Source organism: Giraffa tippelskirchi, chromosome 8 (assembly GCF_054371585.1).
Source record: "Giraffa tippelskirchi isolate mGirTip1 chromosome 8, T2T-mGirTip1v1.2.pri, whole genome shotgun sequence".
In the NCBI taxonomy this organism is placed as follows: Eukaryota; Metazoa; Chordata; class Mammalia; order Artiodactyla; family Giraffidae; genus Giraffa; species Giraffa tippelskirchi.
This window is the reverse complement of record NC_137282.1, coordinates 142390470-142414827: the sequence shown is the minus strand read 5'-3', so window position 1 is coordinate 142414827 and position 24358 is coordinate 142390470. Positions and strand designations below refer to the sequence as shown.

At 43.5% G+C, this 24358-nt stretch overlaps 1 protein-coding gene and 1 pseudogene across 8 annotated transcripts; one reads left to right on the top strand and one right to left on the bottom strand.

Annotated features, from left to right (window-relative positions):
• Window positions 1-3583: 3583 nt before the first annotated feature.
• On the bottom strand, window positions 3584-23633 carry LOC145518363 (BOLA class I histocompatibility antigen, alpha chain BL3-7-like). Of its 8 annotated transcripts, none has more exons than XM_081522670.1 (8): window positions 23539-23633; window positions 22950-23294; window positions 22402-22677; window positions 21233-21508; window positions 21012-21116; window positions 20227-20259; window positions 20033-20080; window positions 3584-5808 (listed from the first exon to the last, which is right to left on the bottom strand). In XM_081522670.1, exons 1-7 carry the CDS (start codon window positions 23609-23611, stop codon window positions 20064-20066), a joined length of 1125 nt encoding a protein of 374 aa, XP_081378796.1. In that variant the 5' UTR covers window positions 23612-23633; the 3' UTR covers window positions 3584-5808; window positions 20033-20063. The 8 variants fall into 8 exon arrangements, with proteins under 8 accessions (XP_081378796.1, XP_081378793.1, XP_081378795.1 ...); XM_081522667.1 differs by having other exon boundaries at window positions 3584-5240; XM_081522669.1 differs by having other exon boundaries at window positions 3584-4166.
• LOC145519030 (tetraspanin-3 pseudogene) lies at window positions 16325-17149 on the top strand (annotated as a pseudogene).
• Window positions 23634-24358: the final 725 nt, after the last annotated feature.

Sequence of the window (24358 nt, the reverse complement as noted above, 5' to 3'; positions counted from 1 at the left end):
TGCTGGGCATAGTGTATATGTGCATACTGTGGCATCCATGGGCCAAGGAAGGGGTTTGTTGTCCCCATTAGCCAGTTTCCTGGTGGTAACCATGAGCAGTTAGCCCATCCTAGGTGACTTAATTGCCTCATCAGATTCCTATTTGATGTTCTCTTGTTGTTCTTTCTTAAACCCAGCTGCCCATGGTCATAGCTTGGTGCTTGCCTAGACTTGCCCACTCCAGCAGTAGACTTTGCCCAACTCCTGTCTCTAATCATATAAAACCCATCTACTCAGAAAAAGTTTATTGAACACCTGCTACGTGTCAAGACCTTGTCTGAGGGCCAGGTATAATGGATTCAAGCCATGATTTTCAAACAGAGGTTTTTGAATCTTTAGAAATGCATGAGAATTTTCTAAGTTGTTCATTAAAATAACCTTTTAAAAAGTAAAAAAAAAAAAAAAGAAAGAAATAACTTTTTTGTAAAAATGTGGATTTAAAGATAAGAATTTTCATTTATTAAAATTTATAAAATTTATTTTACTGAATTATAGTTGATTTACAATATTGTGTTAATTCATACTGTACAGCATAGTGATTCAATTTTGTATTATATATACATATTATTTTTTATATTCTTTTCCATTATTATTTATGAACAAAAATTAAGAATTTTTAATGTGTCAATCAGGATGTTTTGAAGCAAATTTATTTTTTGTTTCCCTGCAAGTAAGTTATGGTGAAAATAATTACTATTGCAGTTTGCTGCCATAGTCTTTCTTCATTATTGCAAAGTTTTACATCAAAGCAAATGTCAACATGGTGAAAAGTCACATAATATCTTAATAATACTGTGAAAGTAGGTTGCACCCCATGGATCTCATAAAAGGGTCTAAGTGATGTCAAGGATTCCAAAGACCACACTCTGAGAACTGCTGTTTTGAATAAACCAGTGAGTCTCCCAACTGATCCCTGCCTTTGCCTCCTCTTCATTTTGGAAAATCCCTCTCCCTGAACTGGACTTCCTGCCTTCTCAAATTCAGCAGAGGGTCCTGCCCCTTGGCTGCTCTGGAAGAGAACTCACCCCCTAGAAAGTGATGCCGGAGAGTGTCCTCAGTCTGGGAAGGGAGGTGGGGAGACAGGTGTTTCCCCTTTGGGATTGGGACAGTTTGTGCCTGAAGGCACCACATGCTCTTATAACTAATTTTGGTTTTGTTTCACACCAACTTACTATGTATTCATATCCCAGACAGAAATCTGACATAGTGTCTAAGAGAAATAATATTGACTGTTTCACCTCACATGGTCTAATGCATCTGACTTGAGGCCCACAAAGCATGAAGGGCAGTCCTGTCCAACAGAATGTTCTGTGATGAAGGAATTGCTCTATATCTGTGCTGCCCGCCCAGGGAGCCACTAGCTGCATGTGGCCACTTAGCACCTCAAAAGTGGCTATTGTGCTGAGCACTTTAATTTTATTTACTGAGTGAACTTTTAAAACATTTTTATTTATTTTATCGAGGTATAATTAATTTACAGTGCTGTGTTAATTTTTGCTGTACAGCAAAGGGACTCAGTTATACACATATATATTTTCTTTTTATATTCTTTTCCACTATGATTTATCCCAGGATATTGAATACAGTTCCCTGTGCTATACAGTAGGATCTTGTTATTATCCATTCTATTTTTTTAAATATTTGTTTTTTATTTACTTGGCTCTGTCTGGTCTTAGTTGCAGCATAAATGATCTTTGTTGCGTCATGCGGGATCTTTTCATTGTGGGGCACACGCTCAATTGCTCCACAGCATGTGGGATCTTAGTTCCCTGACCAGGGATGGAACTCTCGTCCCCTGAATTGCAAAGCGGATTCTTAACCTCTGGACCAACAGAGAAGTCCCCTGTTTATCCATTCTAAATGTAATAACTTGTATCTGTTAACCCCAAACTCCCAGGCCATCCTTCCCCCAATGCCCCTCCTTGGCAATTACAAGTCTGTTCTCTATATCTGTGAGTCTGTTTCTGTTTTATGTAATTTAAATAACCATGGCCAGTGCATATCTAGAGTATTCTTAATTTTCAGTCTCTTCCCCCCAAAAGATACTGCAGGACTCACAGGTTGATGTATATTAAAATACAATCTTCACATGGATATCATGGATTTGTTTATGCGGGTCTTGTGTATTTTAACAATGAGAATGTTCAGACATTAAGCAAACCCTGGTTTATCACCTTAAGGTCATAAGAGTTCAAAACTGCCCATCACTGGAGATAATCCTTGTCCTTATTACACTGAGCACTTGTTGCTTTCCTTAACCTACTTAAAGTAGACCTACAGAAGTCTTCACTTAGCCTAAGAGGAAGTATTTATTGAACACAACAGATATCAAATATCTTGTAGGCCCTGTACATACTTGTAACATTAAAGCAGAAAAGGTAACCTTAGAATCCACCACCTTAAAATTATTGTTTAAAAATAATTTTATTTATGTATTTATTTTTGGCTGTGCTGGGGCTTCATTGCAGCACGAGCTTTCCTCTAGTTGCTGGGAATGGGGGCTACACTCTAGTTGCAACGTATAGTTTTCTCATTGTGGTAGCTTCTCTTGTTGCAAAGCACGGGCCCTAGGACATGCGAGCTTAAATGATTGCGGCTTGTGGGCTCAGAAGTTGCAGCATGCAGGCTTTAGAGCACAGACTCAGTAGTTGTGGCACACAGGTAGTTACTCCACAGCATGTGGAATCTTCCCCAGCCAGGGATCGAAACTGTCTCCTGCATTGGCAAGTGGAATCTTTACCACTGAGCTACCAGGAAAGCTCCATCTTAAAATTCTTAACTTCTTCTATACTTTCCCCTCAAATTCAAGCAATTCTTTTTCCCTTCACCCTTGGACCCCTCTCTTGTAAACAAAAATATACATGAACTTTTTATACTTGGAGAATACAGAGTTGTATGACCCAAAGATGAAAAATCATAAAAAACCATAAATCGTCTCTGTGTCAACCAGACACTCACAAAGATACTAATATGAACACATGCTCCTATTCAAACTCAAAGACAGGACTTTGAGTTTGACAGGACTTCTTGGGTGGTCCAGTGGTTAAGAATCCACCTGCTAGTGCAAGATATGCTGGTTTGATCCCTAGTCATGGAACTAAGATCCCACCTGCCATGGAGCAATGAAGCCCATGTGCCACCACTATTGAAACCCGTGTTCTCTGCAGCCCGTGCGCCTCAGTCTGTGTGCTACAAGGGAGATCCTACATGATGCAAGGAAGATCACCTATGCTGCAACTAAGAACCAACACAGCCAAATAATTAAATTTTATTTTAGAAAAAATAAGGAGAAAAAAATAGAAAAAAATATTAATTTTTTAGAAAAAATAAAAAAAGAAGGAGTGGAGGGGACTGAGGAGGGGGGTGGAACTGAAAATCCCCTCTTACTCAGAAGAGTGAGCTGAGTTGGGAAATGGCATCTGGAGAGTGCAGGGTGGGGGCCACTGAGGTCTGTGCTCATCAACTTAGAGAGAGAAACTTCTGGTACTTCCAACAGCAGGAGGATGCATAAGAAACAAAAAAACAAGCACAATGGAACAAAATATTTCCAACATGAGGATTACAGTTCTTTTTACTTTGTCATTTATCACTTTCAACACTTTATTACTTGTTTTATCATGAATATACATTAAATCATATACCATACATTACACATATACATCATAATCAGAATTATAAAGATTTGTCTAAATTTTTAAGAAGGAAGGCAGGTAGGTAGAAAAGTGAAGAGCTGGGGACACAGAGCTGGACCTGCTGGGCTCCGTTCCTGGGCTCTGGGGAGTAAACTCACACAGCCTTTTCTTCTCTTTTCAGGACTGAGTTCTCTGTGGAGTCCAAGCAAGTTCTTTCCCTTCTTTTTAGGGTGTCGTCATTTATTAGAACGTCATCACCTCTTTGATTCTTTTAATATGGTCTTTGTATATTACATGGCATTTTCAGCTATTTGCAGTGGGCAGAATCTAGCCCATTTTTCCAGTGATGGAATTTCTTTGGCAGAACAACTCAGTCAAAATATGACGGGTCCTGGAGCAGAGAATGCGTGTCCTAACATGTAATCTGAAGATGATCAGTCAAGAGTTTTACAAGTACAAGGAGTTTTCAGGTTGTTTTTCAAAAGCATCATTTCCCTGTACACAAGAGAGTAATGACAGTACACAGTGGCTCTCCATCCAGTCTACTAGTTCATCTAGTGTTTCCCCAACTCATTTGAAAACTTAAGATTTAGACAAACCCCTGCACACCAGTGTTTACAGCAGATACCCCCTTCAGTGTGGGCTGCACATGGTGACTTCCTTCTAAAGGTGACAGTATGGAAAGTGGGGAACTAAAAATAAAAAGTTCACAAAGAGAAACCTGGGAATTGTACCTTAGGCAGGTGATGAGGTGAACTTATTAGTGATATTTGAGTGGACAAGTATACACCCTTGATGTGTGGAGAATGTCACTCACCTCTGTGGTCTTCTTCCCAAAAACCCAACTCAGAGAGAGAGATATTCTACAATATCCCTAAGGAGTTCTCAAAAGGATCAAGGTCATCAAACACAAGAGAAGTGAGAGGGACTGTCGCAGCCAGAGGAGCCTGAGGAGTCATGATTGGGGCTTAGTATAATGCATGACATTTTAGGGATGAGGTGAGGGTTGGCTGAGTTGATATATGAAGTGCTCAGAACAGTGTCTGGCACATACTTGATGCTCAAGCCTTGTCTGCTCTGGTGGCTAGAGGGAAACAAGTGGGGAGAGAGGGAGAGGATTACCATTCCCATCTCAGGGGATCTTCCCAACCCAGGGATTGAACCGATGTCTCCTGCCTTGATAGGCAGATTATTTACTGCTGAGTCACCAGGAAAGCAACCCCAGAATTACTTGTATTTAATTCTGAAATCCATTCATAAATTTTCTCAGCACAAATTTGGTGTTTGTCAATGTTGAACTGTTTGCATCTCAGCACCTGAAGGATGAGTGTACTGAGTGGGGTGTCCTCTTACATGAATGCTGTGCCTTGCGACTCTGTGCTCAGGAACGTGAGCTCAGAATCTGAGACAGCTGGTACAGAAGAGACCTGCAGGGTCATAATCTAACCCTCCATTTACAGGAAACAAGCAGAGAACTGTGGAGGTTGAATAACTTGCCCAGTTAGCATAGTTCAAGCAAAATCCAAGTCTGCAAGTTCCCATCCAATGCTCTTTCAATACATCTGGGACCTGAGTAGGCATTTAGAGAAGTTTAGAGCAAACAAAAATTAAAGTACAATAATTTGATTTCCTCCTGAGACACTGTATCAGTTGCCTATTGCTGCATAATAAATTATTCAAACATCAGCTGCTCAAAACAGCAAACATGTATCATCTCCCAGAAGGTCTCTGGTTCTGGGCCACTCGAAAGGGAACAGTCAGCCAGGGTTGCATCATCTGACGGCTTGGCTGGGCCTGCAGGCTGTTGGAATAGGGCCTCAGTTTCTAGCCACATGGACCTTTCCATAGGGCTGCTTATAACGTGTTCCTTGTGTTTGTGCTTAGTCACTCAGTCGTGTCCACCTCTTTTCAGCCCCATGGCTACATGGACTGTAGCCCGCCACCCTCCTCTGCCCATGGAATTTTCTAGGCAAGGATACTGGAGTGGGTTGCCATTTCCTGCTCCAGAGGATCTTTCTGTCCCAGGGATCGAACTCGTGTCTCTTGCATCTCCTGCATTGCCAGGCAGATTCTGTACCACTAGCCCCACCAGCTAGTGCTTGTAACATAACAGTTGGCTTTCCCCAGAACAAGTGATCTGAGTGAGAGAGAGCAACAAAGATGGGAGCTGAAGTGATTTTTATGTCCTAGACTCAAAGTCACACACCATTACATCAGCCTTACTCTCTCCAGTAGAAGCGAGCCATTAAGTGTAGCCCACACTCAGAAGGAAAAAATTAAGCTTCATCTTTGGAAGGGAAGGATATCAAAGCTTTCATGTATGTGCTAAAACCAAAATTAAACTTAAATATTTTTTCAGGATTTTTAAAGTCAAATACTGGAGTAGATCGTATACATACTTTAACCATACTAAATAACGCTATTTTGATTTCCAAAGTGCTACTACCGAACACATCATTATAAATCAATTAAACAAAAAAGTGCTAGTACCAACTTAAGCTTTTATCAGAAATCTGTAAGTGTTCATGTAGCTGATGTGTTTGTTCTGAAAATGAAACAAACTCAGCTTAAGGGAAGGAAGTAAGAGTTAGTCACTTCCTTGTTTGCACAATCAACCAGGCATTTTCTTTTCAGACAACTAGTTACTTCTTTTATATTGCTTTTATTCCATATATCTTGGCATTATATTTTTAGTATATACAAATAGTGCTTCCTTTTAGTATACCTACATAGTATTTTCTTATATGTTTGAAATATCCAAAAATAAGAATAAAGGAAGGAAGAGAGGAGGGAAGGAAGAAAGGACAGGAGGAAGCAGAAAAGACAAAAGAAAATTAAAAATGAAAGAAGAAGAAGAGAGAAATTGGACATGTGTATAAATAACATTTTCAAGTTGCAAGGAAATAAAACAAATTTAGGAAATACCTATAAAATAATAGAGACTTATGAGAGCTTTGTTAGTTATCTATTGCTGTGTATCAAACTACTTCTAAAACTTAGTAGCTTGAAACAATAAATATCTATAGTTAGAGAAAGACAAATATCATACAATATCACTTATATGTGGAATCTTAAAAATAATGAGACAAATGAGTTTATTTACAAAACAGAAATAGACTCACAGACATAGAAAACAAACTTCGGGTTACCAAAGGAGAAAGATGAGGGGAGATATAAATTAAGAGTTTGGGATGAACATATACACACTACTACATATAAAACAGGTTAAAAACTACTATATATAAAATAAGTAAAAAACAAGGATATAGTTTATGGCACAAGGAACTATATTCAATATCTTGTAATAACCCATAATAGAAAAGAATCTGAAAAAGAATATATATATATATATATATATGTATTTACTGAATCACTTTGCTATACACTTGAAAGTAACATAACATTGTAAATTAACTATACTTCAATTTTTTTGAAAAAATCATCTATTACCTCAAAGAGATAATACAAAACAAGAAAAATGGTGCAAACACTTGTAGGAGAAGTTGGAAAAAAAGAAGGATTTTACAAAATGGAATAAGTATATTGGTATTGGTATACAGATGGAAATTATTTTGTTAGTCCCAGTCCTCCAAGAAACAAGTGCCGGGACCTCCCTGGTGGTCCAGTGGTTAAGAATCCACCTTGCAGTGCAGGAGATGAGGTTGGATCCCTGGTCGGGGAACTAAGATCCCACATGCAGCAGAGCAACTAAGCCTGCACACCACAACTAGAGAGTCTGCCCACTGCAGCAAAAGATCCTGAGTGCTATAACTAAGACTCAAAGAAGTCAAATAGATAAATATTTTAAAAAAGGAGAAGAAACAATTGCCAAAATGGGATTAAGATCAGCAGAATTTCATTGAACAGTCGTCAGAGAATATGGAGAGGGCATCAGTAAAGATGAGAGCTCACAGACCAAGATGCAACTCTGATCCCAAGTGACGGACAGAAGGAGAGGTTTACTGGACTCTCCAAGACCATCAGACACTCTGAGCAGAGTTACACAAGGCCAGAGGGAATCCTCAAGTCACAGCTGGTCATCTGAGGAGCCCCATGTCTCCCAGGAATGAGCCTCCTCTGGTGTCCCTGCTGAGACCAGTTACTGTCTGAGAACAACTCATGGGGAGCAGGTGAAGTTAAGTGATGTGAAGTGAAAGTGTTAGTCGCTCAGTCGTGTCTCTTTGTGATCCCATGGACTGTACCCCACCAGGCTCCTCCGTACGTGGAGTTCTCCAGGCAAGAACACTGGAGTGGGTTGCCATTCCCTTCTCCAGGGGATCTTTCTGACCCAGGGATCAAACCCACATCTCCTGCATGGCAGGCGGATTCTTTACCATCTGAGCCACCAGGGAAGCTGAGCCTCTGCACAGATGCTGCCGTGGATTTCAGAGCACAGAAGCCCCGGCCCTTGTACCTTACCTAGGAGTGTGACCCACATCTTCACACCTAATGAGTCTGGGCCTCTGGAAATCAAATCAACACTTCTGTTACTGGACTTAATTACACCCCTCCCAACCAAATTTTCATGCTGAATACTTAAGACCAATGAGACTGAACTTGAAGATGGGGCCCTTAAGGAGGTAACTGAGGCTAAATAAGATGGTACAGATTGCCCCAAAATGATAGATCTGTGGCATTATGATAGATCTGGTTCCATTCAGTTCAGTTGCTCCGTCGTGTCTGACTCTCTGTGACCCCATGGACTGCAGCAAGCCAGGCTTCCCTGTCCATCACCAACTCCTGAATAGATCTGGTATCTTTATTTAAAAAAAGAAAAAAAAGAGGCACCAGGGATAGCTTTCTCTCTCTCTCTCTCTCTCTCCCCACCACCCCCTACTTTTTTTTTTTTTGTATGCTCAACGAAATTTGTGGGACCTTAGTTCCCTAGACAGGGATCAAACCTCTGCCCCCTGCAGTGAAACCATGGAGTCCTAACCACTGTACCACCAGGGAACTTCCTCTTTTTCAATTCCCCTCTGCTCACAGAGGAAAGGCCATGACAAGGTCACTGTCTGCAAGCCAGGAAGAGAGGCCTCTCCCACAGACACTCATCCTGCTGGCACCTTAGTTTTGGACTTCCAGCCTCCAAAACTGTGAACAAATTAATCTGTTTTTATGTCTCCCAGGAGATGGCATTCTATCATGGCAGCTCGAGCTGGCTTTCTCAGGCTAGGTTTCTGCATGTGTCTGATCAAATCATGGGGAACCAGAGAGAACCAGGAAGCGCCCAGTTCATCACCACTTCTGAATGGATTCCTCCTGCTCCCATTTTGTGACAGTAGCCCCACCTTCTTCTGCAGGTCAGTTACTTCTGCCTCGATAAGAGAAGACTCCTCTTCTCACCCGTTGGTCTCTGGGCACACGGGGTCCAAACTTCCCTGGCAGCAACTGTAATGTTTAGTGATGTAGTTCCATGGGATCCTTGTGGTATTACCGTGTAGTGTTAGTCACTCAATTGTGTCCAGCTCTTTGCAACCTCATGGACTATAGCCTGTCAGTTTCCTCTGTCCATGGAATTCTACAGGCAAGAATACCCAAGAGTGGGTAGCCATTCTCTTCTCCAGGGGGCCTTCTCGATCAAGGGGTTGAACCTGAGTCTCCTGCATTGCAGGCAGATTCTTTACTGTCTGAATTATCAGAGAAACTCCATGTAAGAGTACCCGTTTTGAGTAGCAAGACCTCCAACTCTGCCGAGTCAGAGATGTAAAGGCAGGACGTGTAAAATTCCCCAGTGGGTGATTGGAAGTAATGATAAGTGGGATCACACCTGCTCCCACACCTTGGTCCTGGGCCCACCATATTTTCTTATTGAGGACACGACACTATATAAAGGTCTTTGGTTCAATAAATTCACTTCATCCTGAAAGAAGTAACCCCATTCCTTCCAGATGTTTCCTCACAGCTGGAGCTTCAGCTGCACCTTCAGAAGGCCTGTCCAACATTCTGTGTGGCCAGCAGCCCCTGGATGGTGCTGCTTGCGTCATGACCAGTGGATCTCATGGTCATGGCCCAGCCTGTACCTCCTTCACTGTGAAGTGGGTCCCCAGGTCATATACTCTGCTAAGAGCAATTCCGAACTTGTAGCAGGAGGAATTTCAATGGCCACCAGATAGCCTTGCTGGCTAAAGTTCGGAGGACAGGAAAAGAAGATCCATATGTGAAACAGGTATCTATCCTTGTGAGGATGAACCCTTGGCCCTCCAAGGACGGAGGGGACTGAAAGCAGTCAGTTTGTCAATTAGTGACTTGTTGGTCACTCAAGAGATAGTGCTTTCTCAGGGCCCAGTGTTGGTCTCTAATGCTGACAAGTTGGACATTCAGGGTAGTTGTTGGAATTCTAACAGCAATGTTCACCCGTTCAGTGTTCATGCCTCAGCTGAACAGGTTGGTAGTCACAAGAATTCATTGTTGAAAATCTTTAAACTGTTGATACTGAGAATGCCTTTGTGAGGAAAGAAAGTAGAAAAATGCTGAAAGGCCTCTTTTTGTCCTCTTCCTCCCAAGGACACAAAACATCTTCCCCATCTCTGATGCACCTCCCCTCCTGGGGCATCCCACAGTGGATGGAAATAGCTGGGAAGTTCTGCTCCACCAGGAGCTGGGCCAGGGGAATGCAACACTGCACAGACCTCATATGGATCGTTATGTGTGTGTATGTAAGGGGGGGTGGTTGGTGAGAATGAGGGGATGTGGGTTCCCAAGCAGGCTGCCTTAAAACTCCTTGAGCCCACAGCCACCCATGAACATGGCCCTCCACCAGAGGGCCCAGGATGCACCCCACAGACTGGCACAGGCACTCGACCCAAGACTCCCAGGGCCCTGCAGCCAGAGACCCCTGGACCAAGCTCCCCTCCTCAGTGGGCAGGCACCAGCCCCAGGATACTCTGAGCCCAGCACCACCCACCAGCCAGCTGACACCAGCCTCATGACCAGCCTCACAAACCAGTCAGCAGGCACCAGCCCCATTCACCAGCAGCAGAACAACAACAGTTCTGGGACTAGAAGTGTATGTTTGTTTCTGGCCCTCTCTTCTGTTGCGCTGATCTATATGTCTGTTTTTGTGCTATCTAGTCAATTAATCTACAATGAAGGGAGCAAGAATATACAATGGAAAAAAGACGGTCTCTTCAATATGTGGTGATGGGAAAACTGATCGCTACATGTAAAAGAATGAGATTAAAAAAATTTCCTCATATCATACACAAAAATAATCTCAAAATAAAGACCTCAATGATGTAAAACTGATCAGTCCAAACTGATCACATGGACCACAGCCTTGTCTAACTCAGTGAAACTATGAGCCATGCTGTGTAGGGCCACCTAAGATGGACAGGTCATAGTGGAGAGTTCTGACAAAATGTGGTCCATTGGAGAAAGCGAATGGCAAACCACTTCAGTATTCTTGCCTTGAGAACCCCATGAACAGTATGAAAAGGCAAAAAGATATGACACTGAAAGATGAACTCCCCAGGTCGGTAGGTGCCCAACATGCTACTGGAGAAGAGTGGAGAAATAACTCCAGAAAGAATAAAGAGATGGAGCCGAAGTGAAAACAATGCCCAGTTGTGGATGCATCTGGTGATGGAAGTAAAGTCCAATGCTGTAAAGAAAAATATTGCATAGGAACCTGGAATATTAGGTCCATGAATTAGAAGTGGTCAAACAGGAGATGGCAAGAGTGAACATCAACATTTTAGGAATCAGTGAACTAAAATGGACTGGAATGGGAAAATTTAATTCAGGTGACCATTATATCTACTACTGTGGACAAGAATCCCTTAGAAGAAATAGAGTAGCCCTCATAGTCAACAAAAGAGTCTGAAATGCAGTACGTGGGTGCAATCTCAAAAATGACAGACTGACCTCTGTTTGTTTCCAAGGCAAATCATTCAATATCACAGTAATCCAAGTCTATGCCCTGACCAGTAATGCTGAAGAAGCTGAAGTTGAATGGTTATGTGAAGAACTACAAGACCTTCTAGAACTAACACCCAAAAAAGATGTCCTTTTCATCACAGGGGACTGGAATGCAAAAGTAATAAGTCAAGAGATATCCGGAGTAACAGGCAAATTTGGCCTTGGAGTACAGAATGAAGCAGGGCAAAGGCTAATAGAGTTTTGCCAAGAGAACGCACTGGTCATAGCAAACACCCTCTTCCAACAACACAAGAGAAGACACTACACATGGACATCACCAGATGGTCAATACCGAGATCAGATTGATTATATTCTTTGCATCCAAAGATGAAGAAGCTTTATACAGTCAGCAAAAATAAGACTGGGAGCTGACTGTGGCTCAGATCATGAACTCCTCATTGCCAAATTCAGACTTAAATTGAAGAAAGTAGGGAAAACCACTAGACCATTCAGGTATGACCTAAATTGAATCCCTTAATGATTATACAGGGCACGTGACAAATAGATTTAAGGGACTAGATCGGATAGACAGAGTGCCTGAAGAACTATGGACTGAAGTTCATGACATTGTACAGGAGTCAGTGATTAAGACCATCCCCAAGAAAAAGAAATGCAAAAAGGCAAAATGGCTGTCTGAGGAGACCTTACAAATAGCTGAGAAAAGAAGAGAAGCTAAAGGCAAAGGAAAAAAGGAAAGATATATCCATTTGAATGCAGAGTTCCAAAGAATAGCATAGAGCGATAGGAAGCTTTCCTCAGTAATCAATGCAAAGAAATAGATGAAAAAAATAGAATGGGAAAGACTAGAGATCTCTCCAAGAAAATTAGAGATACCAAGGGAACATTTCATGCAAAGATGGGCACAATAAAAGACAGAAATTATATGGACCAAAGATATTAAGAAGAGGTGGCCGAATACACAGAACTATACAAAAAAAGATCTTCATTACCCAGATAATCACGATGGTGTGACACTTACCTAGAGCCAGACATCCTGGAATGTGAAGTGAAGTGGGCTTTAGGAAGCATCACTACGAACAAAGCTAGTGGAGGTGATGGAATTCCAGTTGAGTTATTTCAAATCCTAAAAGATGATGCTGTGAAAGTGCTGCACTCAATATGTCAGCAAATTTGGAAAACTCAGCAGTGGCCACAGGACCAGAAAATGTCAGTTTTCATTCCAATCCAAAGGAGGACAATGCCAAAGAATGCTCAAACTACTGCATAATTGCACTCATCTCACACGCTAGGAAAGTAATGCTCAAAATTCTCCAAACCAGGCTTCAATAGTACATGAACCATGAACTTCCAGATGTTCAAGCTAGATTTTGAAAAGGCAGAGGAACCAGAGATCAAATTGTCAACATCCATTGGATCAGAGAAAAAGCAAGAAAATTCCAGAAAAACATCTACTTCTGCTTTATTGATTACACTAAAGCCTTTGACAGTGTAGATCACAGCAAACTGTGGAAAATTCTTCAAGAGATGGGAATACCAGACCACCTTACCTGCCTCCTGAGAAACTGTATGTATGCAGGTCAAGAAGCAACAGAACCAGACATGGAACAACCAACTGATTCCAAATTGGGAAAGGAGTATGTCAAGGCTGTATATTGTCATCCTGCTTATTTAACTAATATGCAGGGTACATCATGTGAAATGCTGGGCTGGATGAAGCACAAGCTGGAATCAAGATTGCTGGGGAAAATATCAATAACCTCAGATACACAGATGACACCACCCTTATAGCAGAAAGGGAAGAACTAAAGAGCCTCTTGATGAAAGTGAAAGAGGAGAGTGAAGAAGCTGGCTTAGAGCTCAACATTCAGAAAACTAAGATCATGGCATCAGGTCCCATCTCTTCATGGCAGATAGATGGGGAAACAATGGAAACAGTGACAGACTTTATTTTCTTGGGCTCCAAAACCACGGCAGATGGTGATTCCAGCCATGAAATTAAAAGATGCTTGCTCCTTGGAAGAAAAGCTATGACCAACCTAAACAGCATATTAAAAAGCAGAGACACTACTTTGCCAACAGAGTTTCCTCTAGTCAAAGCTATGGTTCTTCCAGTAGTCATGTACGGATGTGAGAGTTGGAGTCTAAAGAAAGCTGAGCACCAAACAATTGATGCTTTTGAATTGTGGTATTGGAGAAGACTCTTGAGAGTCCCTTTGACTGCAAGGAGATTCAACCAGTCAATCCCAAAGGACATCAACCTGAATATTCATTGGAAGGACTGATGCTGAAGCTGAAACTCCCATAATTTGGCCACCTGATGCGAAGAACTGACTCACTGGAAAAGACCCTGATGCTGGGAAAGATTGAAGGCGGGAGGAGAAGGGGATGACAGAGGATGAGATGGTTGGATGGCATCACCAACTCGATGGACATGAGTTTGAGCAAGCTCCAGAAGTTGGTGATGGACAGGGAAGCCTGGCATGCTGCAGTCCATGGGGTCGCGAAGAGTTGGACACGACTGAGTGACTGAACTGAACTGAAATGATGTAAAACTTGAAACCATAAAACTCCTAGGAGAGAACATAGGCAGAACATCTTCTGACATAAATCATAGCAATATTTTCTTGGATCTGTATCCTAAAGGAAAGGTAAAGGAAACAAAAGCAAAAATAACCAAGTGGGACCTAATTAAACTCTCATAAGCTTTTTTTTTTTTTTTAGTCATTCTGTGTGGCTTGTGGGCTCTTAGTTCCCTGACCAAGGATCAAACCTGGGACCACGCAGAGAAAGCACTGAGTCCTAACCACTGGATCACCAGGGAACTCCTAAAACTCATAAGCTTTTGCAGAGCAAATGAAACTGTCAACAAAATAAAAAGACAACCTACTGAATGGGAGAAAATATTTACAAATGATATGACTGACAAAGGGTTAATATACAAAATATATAAATAGCTCATACAACTCAATATCAAAGAAACAAACAACCCACTTAAAAATGGTCAGAAAACCTGCATAAACAGTTTTCCAAAGGAGACTTACAGATGGCCAACACCACTTGCTCAACATTGCTAGTCATCAGAGAAATGTAAATCAAAACACAATGAGCTATCACTGCATATCTGTCAAAATAACTATCTCCAAAAAGTCTACAGACATGGACTTCCCTGGCTGTCCAGTGGTCAAGACTCTGCCCTCCCAGTGTGTGAGGGGGGCAGGACATGGGCTCCATCCCTAGTTGGGGAACTAGGATCCTGCATGCCGCATAGCATGAACAAATAAATAAGTAAATATAAAATGGGTGTATTTTTTAAACATCTACAAATAACAAATGTTGGTGAGGATGTGGAGAAAAAGGAACCCTTGTATGCTGTTGATGGGAATGTAAATTGGTACAGCTACTATGAAAAACAGTGGTGGAATTTCCTCCAGAAACTAAAAATAGAATTACCATATGACCCAGCAATTCCACACCTGGGTATATATCAAAGAAAATGAAAGCACTAACTCAAAAAGATACATGCACCCCAATGTTCATAGCATCACTGTTTACAATTGCTAAGATACGGAAGCAATCTAAGTTCCTAATATGTGGAAGCATATTCTGCAAAGATGAGTGGAATTCTATTCTGCCATTAAAAAGGATGAAATTTTGCATTTATAACAACATGGATGGACCTGGAGTATATTATGCTTAGTGAAATAAGTCAGAGAAAGACAAATACTGTATGTTATCACTTACATGTAAAATATAAAAAATAAAACAAACAAATGAATATAACAAAACAGAAACAGACTCACAGATACAGAAACAAACTAGTAATTTGGAGAGAAGGAAATGGGAAGGGGTAAGATGGGAGTAGGGGAATAAGAGGTACAAACTACTGTGTATAAAATAAATAAGCTACAAAGGTGTATTGTGCAGCAAAGAAAATTTAACCAATAGTTGGTAACAACTTTAAATGAAGTATGTTGTTATTGTTTATTTGCTATGTCATGTCCGACTCTTTTGTGACACCATGGTCTGCAGCCCATCAGGCTCCTCTGTCCATGATTTCCCAGGAAAGAATACAGGAGTGGGTTGCCATTTCCTTCTCCAAAATGGATTATACTCTATAAAAATTTTAGATCACTGTGTGGCACACCTGAAAATAGATATATGTAAATTAATATAATATGATACGTAAAAAAACCTCAAAAATTTTTTTTTCACTCAAAGTAAATCCAAACATATTTTACATACGTCTCTGTTGGTTGCAATTTACAATGTAAAACTGTTAAAAGTAATATTAACTATTTCTGTCTAGTTGGAATAATTAACCTTTACTCACACAGGAGACGGACACTCACTCATCAGAAAAGAGTTCATGAATAGGAATTGGAACTCCACATTGTCATCATCCTGTAACTATATTCAAGATTCTGCCTATGAAAGAAGAATCCACTGGTCTGCTGCTGTCCAAAAATTCCTTCTGCAACGATAGAAATGTTCTAGATCTACACTTTGATTATGGTAGCTACTGACCACATGGGACTTCTGAGCATTTGAAATATGGCCAGTTCGATGGAGGAACTGAATTCTAAATTTTATTTTATTTTAATAGATTTAAATAGAAACAGTTTCATGTGGACAGGGCAGCATTAGAAAAATGAAGCAAAGGGTCTGCTGTTGTTTTTTAGAAATTCAGTCCATCCATCATTGTTAACAAACCTTTGGCTGGGGCTTGGGGTGAGCGATTACGAGGAGGGTTGAGTGGGGGAGGGCCCCGCCTTCCCATGCAGGCTGGGCAGTTCCCAGCAGGGAGGCACTGTCACCATTGCAACCTCTGTCAGTGGTGTCCCATCCGTGAGAAGGGCCAGTGTGGCATCACCTACTCCAAGACCACACTGGTGTTTCTCAACCTCATCTTCTGGTGTGGGAGCGTATGTCTTCATCCCTTATAACCAGCACGACCACTTCTTTGAAGTCTACCCTCTCCTCCCTGCTGTGCTGATCGTAGCTGTAGGAGCCCTGCTCTTCATTACCGGGCTGATTGGCTGCTGTGCCACCATCCAGGAAAGCCGCTGTGGACCTGCCACATTTGTCGTCATCCTACTCTTAGGTTTTGGTCACAGAAGTTGTTGTAGTGGTTTGGGGATATGTTTACAGAGTGAAGGTGGAAAATGAGGTTAATCGTAGCATTTGGAAAATATGAAAGACCTACAGTGGAATCAACCCCGTGCTGCTTGCTGGGCTATTATGTTCCGAGACAGCTGTCCTGTTGTCACATTCACAACTCTTCTCACTGGGAAAATACAGACCAGTTCAAAGAAACCAAAAATCAGAGTGTCCCTCTTAGCTATTGCAGGGAGACCGCCAGCAGCTGTCATAGCAGTCTGGCCCACCCCCTGACCTCTATCCCGAGGGGTATGAGGCTACCAGAAGTTGTGAAGAAGCCACCGGAAATCATGAGGCATGTTATCTATGCGGCATTGACATCTGCAGGTCTCTAGTTACTGGGCGGGCTCTGTGCCCGCATCCTGTTTTGCAGAAGGAGTAGAGAGCCTGCTTACAAGCTCCTCATCACCGGCGGAACCTATGCACATAGAAAACTCACCTGAGCTTTTTAGTCTTGTTCTGATTTGGAAGGTGAATTTAGCAAGTCTATTGCTATTGGCCTCCTGAGTTCATTTAGTTAAAGCACAGATACACGCACAGGTGTTGGACAGAGCAGTTTGTCTCTTCCTGTGTCCACCTTCCTACCTACCCACCTATGACTTTTCCTCTGTTTTAGTGGACTCTCCATGTCAGTGAGTGTGTAAGTACGCAGGTAAACGTTCTAATCTCAGAACTGTTTGCGAGTTGCTTAGTGTGGTAGAGTTAAAGGCGGACATGGGCCTGCTTCTGTCACCGTCAAGCTGTAAGGGAACTGCTGCCGAAGTATCACCAGGTCCCTTCAGTCTTCACAGGGGAGCACTCTTGGCCAGAGGTTTTTGACAGGAGAGGGAGGCAATCAGCTGTCTGGTAAAAGTTATTATTATACCAGATGGTGCCCCTCATCAGTGTCCTTTTTAAAAATATATCTTACAGTCCAGTAACTAGCTCAATGGCTATCTTACAAAATGGCTAAAATAGATTTTAGAATCGTATGGTATGTGTCTTGGTTCATCTTCAAAATCAGACTGATCTTTGAAACTAGCAGTTTTTAAGCAAAGCTGGCTTTGTGTGTGTGTCTGCTCAGTCACTCAGTTGTGTCCAATTCTTTGTGATCCCATGGACTGTAGCCCACCGGGCTTCTCTGTCCATGGGATTTTCCCAGCGAGAAGTGGGTTTCCTCCTCCAGGAGATCTTCCCGACCCAGGCATTGAACTGTCTCCTGTGTCTCCTGCACTGGCAGGTGGATTATTTACTACTGAGCCACCTGGGAAGCCCAAGGAGTATAATGTATGCACTACTGTTTAAAAACAATTTTTGTGGGTTAGAAATAATGTACCCATGTAGACTAGCAAAATAGTATGTAAATGTGATCTTAGTTGTAACTAGAAAAATCTAATTCAATAAACTCTGTATTACCCTCAAAAAAAAAAATAGCTTTGTTGTTGCTGTTATTTGGCCACCCTAGGCGGCTTGTTGGATTTTAATTCCCCAACCAGGGATTGAACCTAGGCCCTCAGCAGTGAGATCTCGAACAGCTAACCACTGGACAGCCAGGGAATTCCCAGCTTTGTTGTTATTATTGCCTTTGGAACAAACCCTATTTCAACAAAAATAATGTTATTGAAACTTACTTCAGGGATAACATTTTCTTATACTGGGAAACTAATCAAATATCTGAATTTTATAAAGGACACATTTATCACTGTTCTCTATGAGTATAGAAAAATAGTATCAAATTTTTATTCATATATGAAATAAAAGTACTTTTCCAATTACAGATTTGGTATAAAGTGAGAAAACTTTCTAAGTACAGTTTTCTATCGAAGAGGTATTTTATAAATAGTTTCGCTGTACTACTATATTTTTTAAATTATACATTTAAATATTAAATCTAGCAATGCTTAAGAGAATGAAAAGACAAGCCATAGACTAGGAGAAAATACCTACAAAATACATAACTGACAAAGCACTGTTATCCAAAATAAACAAAGAACTTAAAGTTCAACGATAAGAAAAAACTTAGTTAAAAAATGGGCCAGTGACCTTAACTGATACCTTATGAAAGAAGACATACAGATGGCAGAAAAGTACATGAAAAGATGCTCCACACCATATGTCATCAGAAAAATGCAAATTAAAATGACAAAAGAGTACTACAACATACCTATTTGGACAGCCAAAAAGCAGAACGCTGAAACACCAAATGCCAATAAAATACAGAGAATAAAGAAATCTCATTCATTGCTGATGGGAATGCAAAATGATACAGTCACTTTGGAAGAGAGTTTGGCGGTTTCTTACAAAACTAAACACATGTTTATACAATCTATTAATTGTGCTTCCTGCTATTTATAAAGAGAAGGTGAAGCCATACACACACGGAAACCACACCCAGGCGTCAATTTTTATCTTGAGCTGATTTAGCATAAAAGAACAGGAAGACTTGTGATTTATAGACTTTCCTTTTTGTTTGTAATTTAAGAACTGAAGATTGGCGTTCACTTTTTGTTGATATTCTCTAAGCTTCACTGTACACACACAGCTTCTGTCAGATAGGATTGCACATAATTAGCTGAAAGTTGAACTACTCAAACTAAGATTTCAAGTTAACATTATGTCTTTTTTTGGGGGGGGGGCGGGGTGGGCCATACTTCAGCATGCGGAACTTCCCCAACCAGGGATGGAACCCATGCCCCCTGCAGTGGAAGCACAGACTCTTAACCACTGGACCACAGAGAAGTTCAAAATTAACATTATATCTGATCAGAAAATAGAGTGAATCATGTACTTTAAAAATAAAATACATAAAAATTACAAGGACTTTGTCGATCTAACATATGATCTCAAAAGGCAATGGCTAAATTAGGAACCACTCAGCCACTTTCAAAGTATGTTTTTCAAAATGATATTTTTTACACAGGTTCATTGAGGTAGCACTGATATACAAGAAAGAACTGCACTATGTAAATAAACAATACGATGATACACAAACACCTATGATACCGTCACACAATAGTGGGGGCAATAAATGGAGGCCCTTGTGGGCAGGGGTGGGTCAGCCTCCCCACTTTCTCACATTACAGTACAGGAGCACAGACACATTCAGACACCTCTATGAAAAGAGAAGTCTGGGTTCTGAAGTCATAGGGTGGGGGCATGAACACAGCTTTCTTCACTCAGTTCCATACAAGCCATCAGTCTCATATAAGAAAATAATCAAGAATAAATTCAGGTCAGTCATCATAGGTGGGGACATTCTGAAAAAATTTCCACTACTCAAAATGTTCAAATACAGAGCATCCCCATAACCCAACCCCTCTCCCACTTCAGGCCCTCCGGAGTCTCACCTTTAGGAGCCATGAGAGATACATTAGGGCCTCAGATACTGTCTTCTCCTGGGATAGAACAGAACTTGGTCAGAGCCCACAGGAGTTGAGACTAAAGGAGACAATACAGAGTGGGTGAACCCCCCAGGGGGTTCCCATCTACACTATTTCAAGGGTCTCAGGGTTCACCCATACACACACCTGTCCATACTTACTTGCAGTCTGAGTATAGCTCCCTCCATCTCCACCTGTGGGTAAAAGACATCATGTGAGAGGCCTGGGGGGAGGCAGAGCCATGAGGTTCTATAGGAATCCCTTAGTCCTGAATCCCAGGGAAGTTTCCAGAACTGTGAATGCAGATCCAGGGCAGAATTGGGAAACATGAGGAAAGAGGGTATATGGGAACTGTACCAGTCCCCTTCTGGATGTCTATACTTAGCTGCTGGAAATCAGATCCCCATTAGGGGAATCATCAAAGTGAGAAAGTATCCTCTTTTACACATATGCCTTTCAAAAGAGTGTTAGAGGGCTTCCCTGGTGGCTCAGTGATAAAGAATTCGCCTGCCAATGCAGGAGACACAGATTCAATCCCTGGTCCAGGAAGATTCCATATGCTGTGGAGCAACCGAGTCCCTGAGCCACAACTCTTGAGCCTGTGCTCTCGAACCCGGGAGCTGCAACTACTGAGCCCACACACCCTAGAGCCAGTGCTCCACAACAAAAGAAGCCATCACAATGAGAAGCCCGCACACAACGACTAGAGAGTAGCCCCCGGCTCACTGCAACTAGAGAAAAGCCTGAACAGTAACAAAGACCCAATGCAGCCATAAATAAATAAATAAAATTATTTTTAAAAAAGAGTGTCAGAAACAGGACCTCAGTCTGGGTAAGTATGTGTATGTAGATGGTGCCTCCCAGCACTGAGGCAAGAGACTGGACATTTTCTGTCTTGAAACCCCCTGGGGGCACAAGAAAATTCAGATTTCACCCTTCTCCCTACCTGAGCGTTTCTTCCTCCAGATCACAGCTCCAGCCACCACAGCAACCACGAGGAGAAACAGGCCAACAATGATGCCCATGATGAGGAAGGAGGTCTGAGGAGGTTCTGTGGAGGAAAGGGAAGGGTCCTGACCTCAGGCTTGAGCCCTGACCTTGCTGAACTGAGTCCTGAAGGGCTCCTGCTTTATCTGAGAGGAAGCTCCACCCCACCCTGCTCCTTACTCCATCTCAGGGTGAGAGGCTCCTGAAGCCCTTCGTGCTGTACATGGCACGTGTATCTCTGCTCCTCTCCAGAAGGCACCACCAGGGCTGCCCATTTCTGGAAGGTTCCATCCCCTGAAGGCCTGGTCTCCACAAGCTCCATGTCCTGGGTCTGGTCCTCTCCATCACGCTGCCAGGTAAGTGAGATCTCCGCCCGGTAGAAGCCCAGGGCCCAGCACCTCAGAGTGACCTCACGGTCAGAGATGGGGTGTCGGGTCACATGGGTCTTGGGAGGAACTGAGGAGAAAGGTGAGAAAATTTAGGAACTTTGTATTAACTCTAACAGGCCACATGAGGGGGCACTTCTGTGACCATTCTGAGAATGGAGGGAATAAATGGTGTGAGAGGTGAGAGTGCAAAAGCCAGACATGAGCCTGGACCCCAGGATATGGGAAAACTTCTTATGCTTTGAGAAGTTCTAGAAACAGGATAAGATAGCCCAGGGTAGGAGGCTCCAGGTCTCTGAGAGAGACAATACAGACTTCTGGTCCTGACCTAGGTGAAGACTGACTTGACTCAAAAAATCTGGAGTCAGGTGGCCAGTGAAGAAGGCGTGGGGCAGAGAAAAAGGTGAGAGAGTAAAGCACTAAGACTTAGGCCAAAGTCAAAGAAATCTGCTCATAAATTATTTCAGAGACCTCCACATCCAGAGAGACAGAATCCTTCAACTGTCCTGAGAAGGACGTTTGGTATTTAGGCAGCCTCACAGAACACAGCAAAAACAAGATGCAAAGAATACCTGTTAAGCAAATCAATGTAACAACGATAGTGTCACTGCTTTAGAATTCTTTACATCTGCTTCTTTTCCACACCTCTTGCTTCTCTAGCCCTACTCTATGTGTCTCACATCCCTCATCCCCCTTAGTTTCCACCAACTTCCCATCCCTGAATTGTGGCACAAGAACCACCACCTCACCTGCCACCCATAGACTATTCTCTCCACAGTGGTCAGGAGTGTCATTTCAGACACTGAGTAAGAATCTGTAAGCCTTACTCTAAGGATCCAAGTGGTGGGGGAGAGGGGGAAGAATTCTAGTGTCAAGCCTATGCTTCTCCCCTTTAGGTTGGGCTAGTTGGAGGTACAGCCCCAACCTGAGGTGAGATCTGGGAGGGCCCGGGGCCCCTCGTACCTGCGCGCAGCAGCGTCTCCTTCCCCTTCTCCAGGTATTTGCGGAGCCAGTCCACGCACTCAGTCTCCAGGTATGCCCGGTACTGTTCCGCTGCTCCCTCCACTTCCCATTTGCGCCGGATGATCTGAGCCACCGTGCCCGCCGCGGACCAGGAGCGCATGTCCTCGTTCAGCGTGATGTAATCCGCGCCGTCGTAGGCGAAGTGCTCGTACCCTCGGACGATGCGGCCGTCCGACCCGACATCGCAGCCAGACATCCAAAGGAAGCTGTGTGATTCTGTCCCGCCCCCGCGGTTAGCACCGCCCACTTAGCCGCGCCCAGCGCTTAACCTCGCCTCCCTCCGGCTCCACACTCACGGGCGGTGATGGCTCAGAGCCCGTTTTCCTCCTAAATTGAAAACGCAATCCCTGTGAATTCTAGTTCCTAGTGGGCTCTTCCCAGACCGAAGAGAAGTCGGAGGATCTCCTGACCTCGGGGCGAAACCTCGGACCCGGGAACTCAGGGGGACCGCGGCTCATCGCAGGGGAAATGCAGGGCTTGAGACTCACCCAACTCGCTGTGGTTGTGGTTGCCAACGATGACCTGCAGGTTCGACCGCGAAGCCTGTGAATGTTCTATGGCTATCTTGGTTTGCCAGTCCCAGTATTCCGGCCCCTCCTGCTCCATCCACGGCGCCCGCGGCTCCACCCTCGGATTCGCGGTGTCGCTATTGTATCTTACGAACTGCGTGTCGTCCAAGTAACCGACAGATTGATAAAGGTCCCTCCCGAGGCCAGGACGAGATACCAAGATGTGGAAGTACCTCAAGGAGTGGACCCCTGGGACCGAGAGGGGCTTCCACCCGGCCCGACGCTCCTTTGGGCGCGGGTCCCCGTGTCCGAGGTGAATGTGACCTGTAGGGGAGAAAGGGACGAGGGGGCGTGCGAGACGGAAGAGAGCCAGTGGGAGACTTGAGTGGTGAGAGGAGAGGGCTGGAGGCTCGGAAGGGACAGGGGAGGGTCAGGACGGGACGGGGGCGAGGTAGTGGGTCTGATCTCGGGGCCATAGAAACGCGTCTTCCCCGGCTGTCCTTCGCCCCAGACAGGCGGTCCCCTGGCTTCTCCTGCAGAAGCTATTTCGTCTCGACCCCGCACTCACCCGCCCAGGTTTCGGTCAGGGCCAGGGACCCCGAGAGCAGCAGGAGGAGGGTTCGCGGCTCGGTGACCTGCATCCTTGGGATTTGGGGCGAATGTGAGTTCGGACTATCTGAGAACTTCATAACAGGGAACCGCGGTGGCGCTGATTGGCTTCTCTAGAAACCAATAGACCGAGACCTGGAGCAGCAGCATAGGTGTCCAGGAAGAAGGACCTGACACAGGTTGAGAGAGAGAGAAGTGAAACAAACTGTGGGGAGGGAGATGGGGAATCTCCAGTGCTTAGCTTCCGCATCCCAGACGCCAACCCCCGCCCCTAGAACCTGAGACCCTGAGCGCCACACCCAGGGCACCTGGGACTTTGTGCCCCGCCCCTCTCCTCGAGGCTGCGCCAAGAGCCCTTTGTCGAACAGTCTCCCTGGCGCTGGGACAGTTTGAGAAAACCAAGGAGAAACCCCCAGGCTGGGCTCAGCTCCTTTGTCTTCCCTTCCCCAGTTCCCTCTCCCTGACTTGTGTCCCTATTCACTCATCCCTCGGGCACTCTCCTAGGAAAAACAAACTTCCAAGGAATAGGGTGCCAGAGATTGCTACCTGGTCTTGGGAAAGCTGGTGAAGAAACAATAGTATGCTCATTAAACTGGGGGCAGTTGTATATGTAGAGACTCCTGTAGAGACCAGTTTCTTGTTTGCTTGTTAACCATAATCCTGATGTCCCCTGAATGACTGAGCATCTGATCTGTAATAGTAATGATTTTACCCTTCCTGTGTGAATGTGTCTAAACACCTCTGCAATAACCAAAGTTCATAACTTCACTTTCCCAAAC

Excerpts from the sequence above, each read along its gene's own strand:
- LOC145518363 (XM_081522670.1), bottom strand. The coding sequence starts at position 23,611 with ATGCAGGTCACCGAGCCGCGAACCCTCCTCCTGCTGCTCTCGGGGTCC. Across the intron at positions 22,678-22,949 it reads CCACAACCACAGCGAGTTGG|AATCACACAGCTTCCTTTGG; the intron begins GTGAGTCTCAAG and ends GGGGCGGGACAG. Across the intron at positions 21,117-21,232 it reads GCCTCTCACCCTGAGATGGA|AACCTCCTCAGACCTCCTTC; the intron begins GTAAGGAGCAGG and ends TTTCCTCCACAG.